This window comes from Cebus imitator, unplaced genomic scaffold (assembly GCF_001604975.1).
Source record: "Cebus imitator isolate Cc_AM_T3 unplaced genomic scaffold, Cebus_imitator-1.0 Scaffold9, whole genome shotgun sequence".
Taxonomy (NCBI): Eukaryota; Metazoa; Chordata; class Mammalia; order Primates; family Cebidae; genus Cebus; species Cebus imitator.
In genome coordinates this window covers 6,844,605-6,858,439 of record NW_016107324.1, presented here as the reverse complement: position 1 = coordinate 6,858,439, position 13,835 = coordinate 6,844,605, and the positions used below count along the sequence as shown (strand labels likewise).

General features: G+C 34.4%; 1 protein-coding gene across 2 annotated transcripts in view; it reads right to left on the bottom strand.

Annotated features, from left to right (window-relative positions):
• The window catches only part of FAM227B (family with sequence similarity 227 member B), a 273,911-nt gene that overhangs the window by 173,538 nt on the left and 86,538 nt on the right, over positions 1-13,835 (bottom strand). For both annotated transcript variants that reach the window (XM_017543814.2, XM_017543824.2), the window contains exon 11: positions 3,233-3,370. In XM_017543814.2, coding sequence (XP_017399303.2) covers positions 3,233-3,370 — 138 coding nt within the window. The remainder of the gene's footprint in view (positions 1-3,232; positions 3,371-13,835) is intronic.

Below are 13,835 nucleotides of genomic sequence, written 5' to 3'. Positions count from 1 at the left end.
TATATGCAGCTTATGGTACACCAATTAGATCTTACAAAAGCTGAAACAAACATGTAATTATTTGAAATAAAAGTCATGACACTATATAATAGGAGGCTATTACTTATGTAGATATATATTTGACAACAGCATAAAAGACAAGGGGGGTGTATATGTCACTACACTGCTCCAAGGTCCTACATTTTAAGTGAAGTAGAGCAATATTAACTTTAGATAGTATTTTGATAATTTAAGAATACATTTTGTAAGCATTAAAACAGCCTAAAAAAGTACAAAAGTGGTATAGGTAAATAGCCAATAGAGGAATTAAAATAGAATGATAAAAATATTCAATTAACCAAAAGAAGACAGAAAAGGAGAACTGAAAAACAAAAAAGACAGATGGGATAAATCTCAAAACAAATAGAAACTAGTAGAAATAAGACTAACCATATCAATAATTACATGAAACATAAATGAAGTAACACTCCAAATTAAAGTGAAGAGATTGTCAGCCTGAATAAAAAAACAAGACTCAGCTACAGGTTGTTTATAGAAAGTATACTTTATAAAAACATGAATTAGTTATACGTAAAATGATGAGCAAAGATGCCATGTAAACCATAAGCATAAGAAATCTGAAGTGTCTATATTAAGATCAGACAAAACAGAACTCAAAAAAGGAGAATTATCATAGTTATAAAGGAACATTTTATAATGATTAAAGGAAAAACTTAATAATAAAAGTGTATTTGCTCAATAATTTAAAAATGCATAAAGCAAAAATCAATAACATTAAAAGAAGAAATAGATAATTCTAAAATTATAGATGTTTTAATAGCTCCTCTCATTAATTAATAGAACTACTAAATAAAATATCAATAAAGACATAGAACTAGGGTGAGCAAAATTTTTCTATAAAAGGCAAAATTTTTCTATAAAAGACTAGTCAGTATTGCAGGATTTTCAGGCCAAATGTAGTCTCTGTGGCATATTCTTTATTTTGTTTTATGCTTTTGTTTTTAACAACTTTTAAAAATGTAAAAACCATTCTAAGTTCATAGAATGTATAAAATCATGCTACACACCAGATTTAGTCCACAGGCTATGGTTTGCTGACTCCTGATACAGAAGATCTGAATAATACTATCAACCACATTGATCTAATTGAGTTTTTTTTTTTAACTGCAGATATACATTCTTCTCAAGTGTACATGGAATGTTCACCAAGACAGACCACGTTCTGGACCATAAAACAGTCTTAATACATTGCAAAAGTTCATACAAAGTATGTCCTCAGACCACAGTAGTTTTTAAATTAGGAAAAAGTAATTTTAAGGTATCTGGAATAGTCCCAAACCTTTGGAAATTAAACAATACTTTCCTAAATAGCTGACCTACTGATGAGTCAAAGTAGAAATTATAGTAAGTATTAGAAAATTTAAATTAAGTGGCAAAATATGACATATCTAAATACAACACACCTAAAGCGGTGCTTAGGGAAATTTAATCTTTAAATGCTTATGTGAAAAAAGAAGAAAGAGAATGATTTGAAGAACGAGGAATACAGAAATAATTGGTGGGTAAAGGATATATGGGAGTTCTTTATGCTATTCTTATCACTTTTCTGTTACTTAAAATTGAAAAGAAAATGGAAAGTTCCTAAAAAATTCTTAATTTAGTTATTCATATGTGAGGGTGAGAATTAAAAACAGATAAACAAAATTGGCTCAAGATAGTAGACTATTTTTCTTTCTATTAGAAATCCCTAGAAATGAGCCCCCTCACACCCATAACAAATATGTATGAAGTTTTGGTAAACCACTGAGGTGACAGCAAACAAGAAAATTTCATGTAACTAATAAAAGATAAAAATCATATTGGATGATATATACTGGGGTAAGAATACAAAAAACCAAAGTTCAAGCTGTGATTCTCTAAATTCAAAGTGCACAGATCTGAAGAATAATTAACTAATTAAATAATTCTAGATTAAAGAAAAACTTCCCAAAGAGTAGGTTGGGTAGGTTAATTCCTCCTCTTCCTTGGCCTATATCAAGATATAGGTTAGAAAGGTATTTCCCTCTGCGATAGTGGTTTGTACATGCACATGAAATCATCAGAGGCACTGAAGAACTTTATATAAAGTACTAAGCCTAGATGCTGATTTAACTAATCAGACATGAGGCCTGAGCATTAGATCTATGTTTGGTACTAAAAAAAAAATAGCATAAACAGTAGAGAAATACACTTGCCTTACAAAGCTTATTAATATAGAGTAACTGAGGACTTTGGTCCTGGTGCTGGAATTTGGAATATTGCCCAAATATTTGGAATTTGCCCAAAGGAACAGAAAAGACTATTGAAATGTAAATGAACTGGTATTTCAAGAAGGCTATAAGTGGACTATTTAATAAATGAGTCGTTTGGGGAAAAAAAACCCTATCACATTGGAATACAACTATGCTGCTTATAATGAAATAAAGAGTTAAATTAATATGGAAATTTAAAAATACTTAAAAAATACAGGTAGGTATTTTTATAATCTTAGTTAAGTCTTGACAAACACAACACAAAACTGAAACTCTAAAGAAAACATAATTTAAATGAACAAAATAAAAAATTTAAACTTATCTATTGAGAAAACACTTGATTAACCAGTTAGCAATAGAAGTAAAAGTGAGAGCCGGGCGCAGTGGCTCAAGCCTGTAATCCCAGCACTTTGGGAGGCCGAGGCGGGTGGATCACGAGGTCAAGAGATCGAGACCATCCTGGTCAACATGGTGAAACCCCGTCTCTACTAAAAATACAAAAAATTAGCTGGGCATGGTGGCGCGTGCCTGTAATCCCAGCTACTCAGGAGGCTGAGGCAGGAGAATTGCCTGAACCCAGGAGACGGAGGTTGTGGTGAGCCGAGATCGCGCCATTGCACTCCAGCCTGGGTAACAAGAGCGAAACTCCGTCTCAAAAAAACAAAAAACAAAAAACAAACAAAAAAAAGAAGTAAAAGTGAGAATATCTGTAGTATAAAATAAAGACAAAAAGGGTAAAAGTAAAAAATATCATTATTTTATAACAGACAAATGGAAAAAGGAATTAAGCGTGTATCACTATAACATTGATCTATAAGTCAAATGTTATTTTAAGACCCTCACCAAAAAATAAATCATTAGAAAATTCTGACTAATAAATATCATAATATACTTGATTTTGCTACCTATTCCATTATGCAGTACACAAAAACTTTACTTACTGCTTGATATACGTTCTTGACTGCCTGCAATTCTCTCCTTTACTGATTTAGCAGGTGCTTTTTTGCTACCATGAATGGTGGTTGTGGAGAGTTCTTTCAGTTTCCAGTGGGTCCAAAAGCCTTTTTGAGGTTTTAAACCTGTGAATATAAAATGCATATTTAGCCTAAGAAATTTGGATTTTGAAAATATCTTTTAATTTGTCAAAGTACTTTTTATGATAATTATACATTTCATCCTTACAACAAAAAAGTTCCTTTTTTGTTTCTTTTAAGCTGCATAGGATTAGTTAAGTCATTTAACCACTCTAAACATCTGTAACCTCAGCAATAAAAATGTGAATAATATAAATTATTTTGAAATATATGTTAAAGTGTTGGTAAATGGGAAAGTACTACACAAAAATGAACTAATATTATTGTTAATATTATATGTTAACCATAATTATGACTATAAACTAACATGCTCATAAATATAGCCAATATTTGCTCAGTGGTGATTGCTCAGTGAGGATTATTCACTAGACTGGGCCATCAAATTATAATTTTCTAAATGTTTTTAGATACAGTTATCACTTATTTAACAGAAGACTTCAGTTTGATTCACTTGAGTGCTTCTAGATAGATTGCCTATGTTTTAAAATATTGTACATTAATAGAAAAGTTGAAGTATAGTAAGGCCGACAGATCAGTAGATTGCCTTTGTAAAGATGTTTTATTACTCACAGTTCCCAAGAGTAGGGGGATGTCATGCCACAGGGGCCTACATGGGCAAGCCTTGGGACCAGTAAAGAGGCAGAGAAAGAAGGGAGAACTGTTGGCATGAGTCTTTACTGTGTTTTCCTTAAGGAGGAATAGGCAAGGCAAGAAGGCCTATGATTGACTAGTTTAAATAATTTCAGCAGGCTTTAGTGCATAGAGCTATCCCTTATCATCCAGTCCTGGGATGATTAGGGTAGGTGGATAGTGAACCAGAGTGTGAGAGCCCAATAAAGGAAATGGTTGTGTTGGGGCCTCTCAATTGGTTTGTTTAAAAATTAAAAAGCATTGGCCGGGCGCGGTGGCTCACGCCTGTAATCCCAGCACTTTGGGAGGCCAAGGCGGGTGGATCACGAGGTCAAGAGATCGAGACCATCCTGGTCAACACGGTGAAACCCCGTCTCTACTAAAAACTACAAAAAATGAGCTGGGCATGGTGGTGCGTGCCTGTAATCCCAGCTACTCAGGAGGCTGAGGCAGGAGAATTGCCTGAACCTAGGAGGCAGAGGTTGCGGTGAGCCAAGATCGTGCCATTGCACTCCAGCCTGGGTAACAAGAGTGAAACTCTGTCTCAAAAAAAAAAAAAAAAGAAAAAATTAAAAAGCATTTAAAAAACATGCTCATGGGCAAGTTGTCTTTAGGAGTTGACTAACCCTAGGAAGTGTAGTCCTTCTAGAGTCATCAAGGTCCCAGGTGTCAAAGTATCAGAATATAGAAAAGAAAATACATTTATTAAAATAAAATGTTAATACTGTCCAGTGTTTGATGAACCATACTTGGTCCTGATATATAAAGAGAGAGAGAGATTACTATGTACCAAACTGTGCTTGACACAAGGGGCAAAAATTTCATTTCAATCTAGTCCTTGTCTGCCATCAAGGCAGATATGAAATTATTTAGCATCGTGCCCGGTCCACACTAAGCACTTAATATAAGTTAATTTCACTGTTACTTTTTTTTTTTTTTTTCCAATTAACCACTGCTTGATCTCTGACTACATTCCAACATTATTTACAAGTTTTAATTCAAACTGGTCACAAAACATGAATTGTTTTAAAGAATGACCTTTATATAGAGGCACAACACCTGAATGAAGTGTTATTTACCTGTTCGCATTGCCAATTTTTAAAAACTAAATCCTAGTAGGATCTATTCGAGTATTTCCCAGGAAATTGTTATCCTACAGGGTTTAGAAACAAATTGTATATAAAATAAAAGAGCTAAATACCTAAAATGTCTTTGTAATTAATTGGCAACTTACATATATTCTAATTTTCATTTTATAAAATGTATACAGACATATAAAGAGTCAAATATATGTCAAACTGTTTGTTTAATTTCCAAACTCTCATAGTTCCTCACACATCCCCAGGACCATATCTTGCTTCCCAGAAACAACTATCTTTATTTGGGACCCATAATGACAGCATACAAAAGAAGGGCTATATTTTTACACTTTGCTGTGTTAATTTTAGGCATTATCTATTGACTTCCAACTAGGGAAGATAAAGATTTAACAATCTTTCACCATCCTATCCCATTATCAACCACATACAAGCTAACTTTCTATTCTTTACATAATACCAACTTTTATATTTTTCATTTTGTGAATATCAACATTTACATTATAACTATGTAAAATCTTGTTGACAACTGAACCAATTTTCTTTTGTTGAATATAAAGAATAATGTGGAGAATTGATATTTAAAAAAATGAATCTGCTTTACTTATTTTCTTAAGGAAATTTGTTTCTCTGAAGTTAATAATCTTTGGATGTTTTCATTTTCTTGTGTTCTACATACTTACAATTAACTTAGCTAAAAACTACTCCACCCGTCACTGTTTAAATTACTTCTGAATACATTCAGATGCATTAGGGATTCTCTGAGTTTAATATTCTTGGAAACATCTCTCCCAAAGCCTGCCAATGTGCTCAAATCTGAACAAATTTTTTCACTAGGCTTTCGCAGTTATTATCTAGGGAGCTCCCTTCGCTATTATTTTGGGGATTCAATTTACATGCCTTACGTGACAAAGCCTCTATTTCTTGACTGTCATCTTAACCTCTTCCTTAATTTACTCCTTATTTTGGTGATTTTTTTTCTCCAGTAACATGATAAGAAAATATATATATAAGTTAACAATGTCTTTGGTTCATCCTTACGCTTACTCGACAAATTGGTTGGGTCTAGGGGTCCTAGGCTGTAAATAATTCTCCCTTAGAATTTGTAAGACATTGTTCCATTCTCTTCCATCTTTCAGAGTTGCTGATAAGAGGGAGGATAGAATTCTGTTTCTTAATCTTTCCATTCTCTGGAAGTTTTTAGCATTTTCTTTTTTTTTTTTTTTTTTTTTTTTTGTGTTCTGAGGACTCAAAACAATTCACTGTGGCATACATCAATTTTTATCCATTGTCCCAAGCACTAGATAATCTCTTTCAAACTAGAAATTCAAGTTTTTCAAGCATGGAAACTTTTTGAAGTAATTCTTTGATTGTTTCTTACTTTGCTTTTTCTCTGTTTTCTCTTTTTGAATATAACAGAGAATTGAGATTCAAAAACAAAAAGGCTGAAGGATTAGTTTCTTCCCATTGGAGATGGATGCTTAAATAGATCTATAAAAATGTTCTATACCTTGATGTGTATGTTGATTTCATGTATATATGTCTGTGTATATACATTATGTATTCTGTATGTTTATATATATTCTATACTATGTATCAAGGTGCACCCTACAGATTTGTGCAATGTACTTGATGTATATTAGATTTCAATAAAATAATGTTAAAAACAAATCTTCATAGAAAAATTTAAAAATCAGTAATAAAATGTTTAAAGTGTAGGGAAATAAGATATTTCTCGCTATCAGAATCCTTCAAGATTTGAATATTCTCTACAACAACTTACAAATATTTAAAGTCAAAATTTCATTTCCGAATAGAAAAACACAAAAATCATTCATTCATTGTGAAAATGTATAGAGTTCTTGGGAGCCTGGATGAGAAGATACAGGTAATGCTGCACTTGTACATCAGCTATTCTCCAGAAAGGATCATGTCTCATGTTTTTGTTTTTTAAAAGCATTCTGCTTTACTCCCATCATTTTCCCTGTCTTCAGACTGTGGGCTGATCCTACAAGAGTCCCAGTGTTTCTCTCTGCCAAATGCCTGAGAGAATGTGCAACCCTGGCACAATTTACATAATATATTCAACATGTTTATATTGCATTGTTCATTTACACTTTAGTACTTATTCACTGCCTTAAGAAGGCAAATACAGTTTGTGGCCATTATTGTACATTGTTGTTGAATAGTGCCGAAAAACATATCCGTTAATAAGTTTGTTACTAGATAAACAGGTAGTTACTTTGTCTATTAAACGACTTATGAATAAATCCTTGGTGGGTTGTTATATAGGTATTTTAGGGAATATCTATATATAATATAGATAATATTATATATATATTTAAGGGAATATCTATATATACTAGATTGTAAACAGAGATACTTAAGGAAGTTGGTTGGGGTTTTTGAATGGCTTGGGAGCACATTGATATTCCTCTCAATTAAATTATGAAATGTCAGCTGCAAATTTGAAAATTTTCTATTTGACACATTTTCAGAGATTAATTAGAATCATATAAAGAAGAAAGGCTGTGGTGAAAATATTATAGTTAAACATTATGAGTTATAAATAAAGGTTTAACTCAGGGGTACACTCATAGCCTTAAAGCTTTTATTACTAGGCAATAAATATGAAAATCATGTACAAAACTTTCAGCTCTGTAAGTTAAAAAAAGCAGTCATTCAAAAAGACGGAGATAAAATAATGACAATAAAAGCAAAATTAATGCATGAATATTTTTATCAAGTAAAAGTTGCAAATAAAATGATTCCTTCTTTGGTGGAAAATTAGACAAAATAGATTTAAGAAAAGAGGAATGGAAATTGTTCCAGAATAATGCAAAAAGCATCAAGTATCCCATACCTTATTAAAAAAAACAGCACTTACAGAAATTTTTCAAGAGTAATTAATATTTGACAATATTAAAAATATTAGAACTCTCAAAAAACTATTTTATCATTTAATCAGAACAATTTTACAAAGTAAACAGATCAAAAAATGATGTGATTTTTCTAAGATCATAGAGTCACACAGCTCTAACTCCAAAGTCAAATAAGAAGAAAAAACAATTTATGCTCATTCACCAAAATATTTACTTTTATCTTTATGAATCTTCTGAGGTACAAATCATACAATCTTTTTCATATTTTAATTGGCTAGCATGTGACCACTTGTATTTCCTTAAGAAAGTCTCATGTGAAAAAATCCTTAAACTTTTTTATGTTTAAAATAGTTTGTGGTGCACATTTGTGTGTGACCCACTACTGCTCCATCAACAGCATATCCTTCAACTGCTTTTGTTGTATCCCATAAGTTTTGAGATATTTCCATTTTCATTTCTGCCTCAAGATATTTTGATTTTCCTTCTGATTTCTTCCTTGACCCAATGGATATTCAAGAGCATATTGTTCAGTTTCCATACATTTATAAATTTTCCGGTTCTCTTCCTATTACTGATTTCTGATTTCATATCATTGTGGTCAACAAATATGCTTGATATGGTTTCAATCTTCTTAAAATGGTTAAGACTTGTTTTGTGGCCCAACATATAATCTATCCTGGAGAATGTTTTGTGTGTATGTGAGAAAAATGTGCATTCTGCTGCTTTGGATGGAATGTTCTGTACATGTCTGTTAGGTCATTTTGTCTAGAGTGTTATCAATTCCTCTATTTCCCTATTAGTTTTCTCTCTAGATGATCTATCAGTTTTTGAAAACAGGGTCTTATAGACTCCTATCATTATTGTATTGTCATCTGTTTCTTCCTTCAGTTCAGTTAATATTTGCTTTATATATTTAGGTGCTCCAACACTGAGTGCACATATACTTACAATTGTTATATCCTCTTTATGAACTGATCGGTTATTATATGAATAACCTCTTTGTCTCTTAAGTTTTTGTTTTTCCATTTTATCTGATAGAAGTAGAGCTTTTCTCACTCTTGTTTATTACCATTTGCATGGATTCTCTCGCATAACTGTCCGTCTATGTGCATCCTCAAAGCTGAAATAAGTCCCTTATAGGCAGCATATAGTCGGGTTTTGTTTTTAATCCATTCAGTCCTTCTCTATTGTTTGACTGGAGATTATAATTCATTTACATTCAATGTAATTGATATGTAAGGACTTACTCCTGCTATTTTGTTTTTTGTTTTCTGGTTGTTTTGTAGATCCTTTGCTCATTTATTACTTTCTGGCTGTCTTCCTTTGTGATTTTATTATTTTCTCTGGCTGTGTAATTTGATTCCTTTCTGTTTCTTTTGTGTGTCTACTGTAGGTTTTTACTTATATAAATCCTATTATAATTATAGCAGTCTACTTTGGTATCATAACAGCTTAACTTTGCATTAAAAATTCTACACTTTTGGCCAGGCGTGATGGCTCATGCCTCTAATCCCAGCACTTTCGGAGGCCGAGGTGGATGGATCACGAGGTTAGGAGATTGAGGCCATCCTGGCCAACATGGTGAAACCTCATCTCTACCAAAAATACAAAAATTAGCTGGGTATGGTAGCACATCTGTAATCCCAGCTACTTGGGAAGCTGAGGCACAAGAATCACTTGAACCTAGGAGGCAAAGATTGAAGTGAGCCAAGATCATGCCACTGCACTCTAGCCTGGTGACAGAGCAAGACTCCATCTCAAAAAAAAAAAAAAGTTCTACACTTTTATATCCCCTCCCTTTTATGTTTTTGATGTTACAATTTATATGTTTTAACATTGTGTATACACATATTATTGTAGCTATAATTATCTTTAATATTTTTGTCTTTTTGTGCATTAGGGTTATAAGTGATTCACACTCTTTCTTCCAATTTAGAATATTCTGAATTTGATTATATGCATATTTTTTCAGTGAGTTTTATACTTTCACATGTTTTCATGTTACTAACTAGCATCCTTTCATCTTGAAAAACTCTTAAGCATTTCTTTTAAGGCAATCTAGGAGTGATTAATTATGTCAGGTTTTGCATGTCTGATAAATCTTTTATTTTCCTTTAATTTTTGAAATACAGCTTTTCCAGACAAAGTATTCTTAGACATATTTTTCTTTAAGAACTTTGAATATACAGATGACCCTGAACAATGTGGGAGTCGGGGTACCAACACCCCATGGAGTTGCAAATCTGCACATAGCTTTTTATGCCCCCCAAAACTAAAGACTAATAGTCTACTGTTGACTAGGGGCCTTACTAATAATATTAAGAGTTGATTGATACATATTTTATACTATATATATTATTTTCTGCATTTTTTTAATATCCCTTTTTATTGTACAGTTCTGTGAGTTTTGACCAAGGCATACCATTGTGTAACCACCACAATAATCAAGATATAGAACAATTCCACCATTCTAAAAACTCCCCCCACACCCACCAGGAAGTTTTGCCCCTTTGTAATCAACCCGTCCTCTACTCCCAGCTCCATATGTGTAACTCTGTAAGAAACTGCCAAGTGATTTCCAAAGTGGCTGTACCATTCACCCAGTGTACGAGAGTCCTAGTTGTCCCACATTCTGGCTGGCATTTGGCAGGTATTTTTCAGTGGTAGCCATGAAACAAATACATGGTTTATGTCAGTGTTGTCATAATTTGCATTTCCCAAGTGTCTAATGATGTTGAACATGTTTTTGTAAGCTTATTTGCCTTCTGTAAGTCATTTTTGATGATGTGTTCATATCTTTTGCATATTTCTTATTGGATTATTTATTAACACTGAGTTTTGAAAAGTCTTTATGCATACTAGATACAAACCCTTTATCAGATAAGAAATTCACAAATATTTCTCTGTCTGTGACTTGAATTTTCATTCTCTTATCAGTGTCTTTTAAAGAGTAGTTCCTATTTTTATAAACTCCAATTTATCAAGGTTTTTAAATTTTTGTTTTATTTTACTTTAAGTTCTGGGGTATATGGGCTGATCTTGCAGGTATACACATGCTATAGTAGTTTGCTGCCTCCATTCCCCATCACCTATATTAGGTATTCTCCTAATGTTATCCCTCTCCAATCTCCCCACCCCCTGCTGTTGCTTCCCTAGCCCTCCACCCTCAATAGACCCTAGTGTGTGATGCTCCCCTCCCTGTGTCCATGTATTCTCCTTGTTCAACACCCACTTGTAAGTGAGAACATGCGGTGTTTGGTTTCCTGTTCTTGTGTCAGTTTGCTGAGAATGATGGTTTCCAGATTCATCCATGTCCCTATGAAGGACATGAACTCATCATTTTTTATGGCTGCATAGTATTCCATGGTGTATATGTGCCACATTTCCTTTATCCAGTCTATCATTGATGGGCATTTGGGCTGGTTCCAAGTCTTCACTATTGTAAACAGTGCTGAAATGAACATATGTATGCATGCGCCTTTATAACAGAATGATTTCTAATCCTTTGGGCATATACCCAGTAATGGGATTGCTGGGTCAAATGGAATTTCTATTTCTAGATCCTTGAGGAATCACCACACCGTCTTCCACAATGGTTGAGCTAATTTACACTCTCACCAACAGTGTGAAAGTGTTCCTATTTCTCCACATCCTCTCCAGGGTCTGTTGTCTCTAGATTTCTTAATGATCACCATTCTAATTGGCGTGAGATGGTATCTCAGTGTGGTTTTGATTTGCATTTCTCTAATGACATGCTGGTTTTGGTGAGAAAATAATTTCAACTATGGGTGGGTATAAAGGCATTGGCTAGGTGAGGTGTAGTGTTTCTGGCTTGGTGAGCATGCAACAGCTTACATTTCCCATGCAGCTCTGTCAGATGAAGTTAGCATCAGTGAAAATTGCAGTGTCCTCAGTCGTCAAGGCTAGTGGTGTCTGCAATGGCTGTGAGGGTTGTTAGGGTATTCAGTTACAAAGGCTGCTGGGATCCTACTATCTCTTTTTCTCCTATAGTGGAATTCATGCCTGCAGATATCCCAAAATATGCCAGGTTCAGTTTGTGGGCCTCTCGTGGTGGCAGTGGTAGCATCACTGTCTTATGTCTGGTGCCCACAAAGTGGCCATGGTGTCAGGATTTGGAGTATGAGTACACATGAAGGGTCAGTGGCTCTAGGGTCTGGGGCAATAGGGACATTGGTGCCTGTCATGCAGGTTCCCTGCAGCAGCATTTGGAATGGTGTGTGAGGCATGGGAACTTCTGAAAAAGCAAGAAAATGAGGTCTGGAGTGTAAATTCATGCAGACCTCAGGAATCTGAGGCAGTGTTGTAGTGGGTCCAGTGTCATGAGTGCACGTGTTTGCCCTAGGATCTGGGGTCCAGAGTATGGGCATGTGAAAATTTACTGTTGCTTTAGAGTCCAGAATGCAAATGCAGCTAGTGTCCATAGGAGATGTTTATGGAATGGCTGTAGAGCTGGAGTTTAAAGTACAGACACATGTGGAGTAAAAGTGGTTCCATGGTCCCTGGTGAAGGCTAGCTTGCTGTGGAAATGACTTTGGTATGAAACATGGGCACGCATGCTCCTGCAACAAAGCTGAGACCTAGAATGTGGGTATGCAAACAGTGTTTGTGTCTCTAGAGTCTGTGGCATGCATGGTTTTGGGTGTGAGTGGTGGCCCTAGCCCTGGGTAGCACAACAGTGGCTTCTTATTGAGGTCGAAGCACAGCAGTGTCTCTCTCCCCAGGAGGTAAAAACAGCAATGGCTGTTGGTTAACTATCTCAGTGGCAAGAGCCAGTACAGTAGTGTTCTCTGTGTCCTGAAGAAAAAAAGGATGAACACTAAGGGGACATATGATGTGAAAGCTATAGGGAGTATGTGGCTGCCTCGAGGACTGTTGAAGTCCTTAGTGGAAAAGGCTGCTAGGATCCTTTGCAGAGCAGGCCACTGGAGACCAAAGGCTTCATTACTGATTCTGCTATTCCCCACCCTTCTTTGTGCCTAGCTGTATCCAGATGTCTCACATATGCCAATCTCCCCAGCAATCTTTGCTGTGCAGTTATTGGTTTTTGCTGTATTGTGTTGCTGTACGTTTTAAATTTGACTCTTGAATCCTTCTAGGACTATTTTTGTTCATGGGTAGATGTCTAATTATTTTGTGCGTGTGAGAGCGAGATAAAAGATAACCTAATCCACCATGTTGCTCATATCATTTATCTCTCCCACTTCCTATAAGGACACCAATCATACTGGATTAGAGCCCACCCATGTAATGCCATTTAACCTTAATTACTTCTTTAAAGACCACACCTCCAATACAGTCACATTGTGAGGTATTGTAGAGATTAGGAATTTACTTCAACATATAAATTTGGGGGAAGGCAAAATTCACTTAATAATAGGTCTGTAAAAAATTCTTCTGCCCTTCATCATGTTTTTTTTCTTATAGTATCTTTGTATTAATGCTGTGGACATTTCCTTTCTGTTTTTTATATTTGAATTAATTTGATATTTTAAATGATCAGCAGGAGATTCTTACCTGTGTGTATTCATGGGGGGTTTCTCAGGGTTGTTTTCAAGTCTTTACCCCTCAAAGGCTCCCTCCATAAAGTATAAAATATTTTCTTATAAAAGTGATTTGGTTAGTAAAAACTGACATTACGCAGTTTTAAAAATTAGATAACATTTATATTGAAATATTTACAAGATCTGTGTGAAAACAGATAATAGTTTCTGGTGCTTAATAATAGCAATCTTATAAAAAATGTTGGGAGGTCATTCCAGGAACATGAAACTATATTTTTATACTTTAGTTTTAAACCCTAGTACTTAAATCTCTTGATAA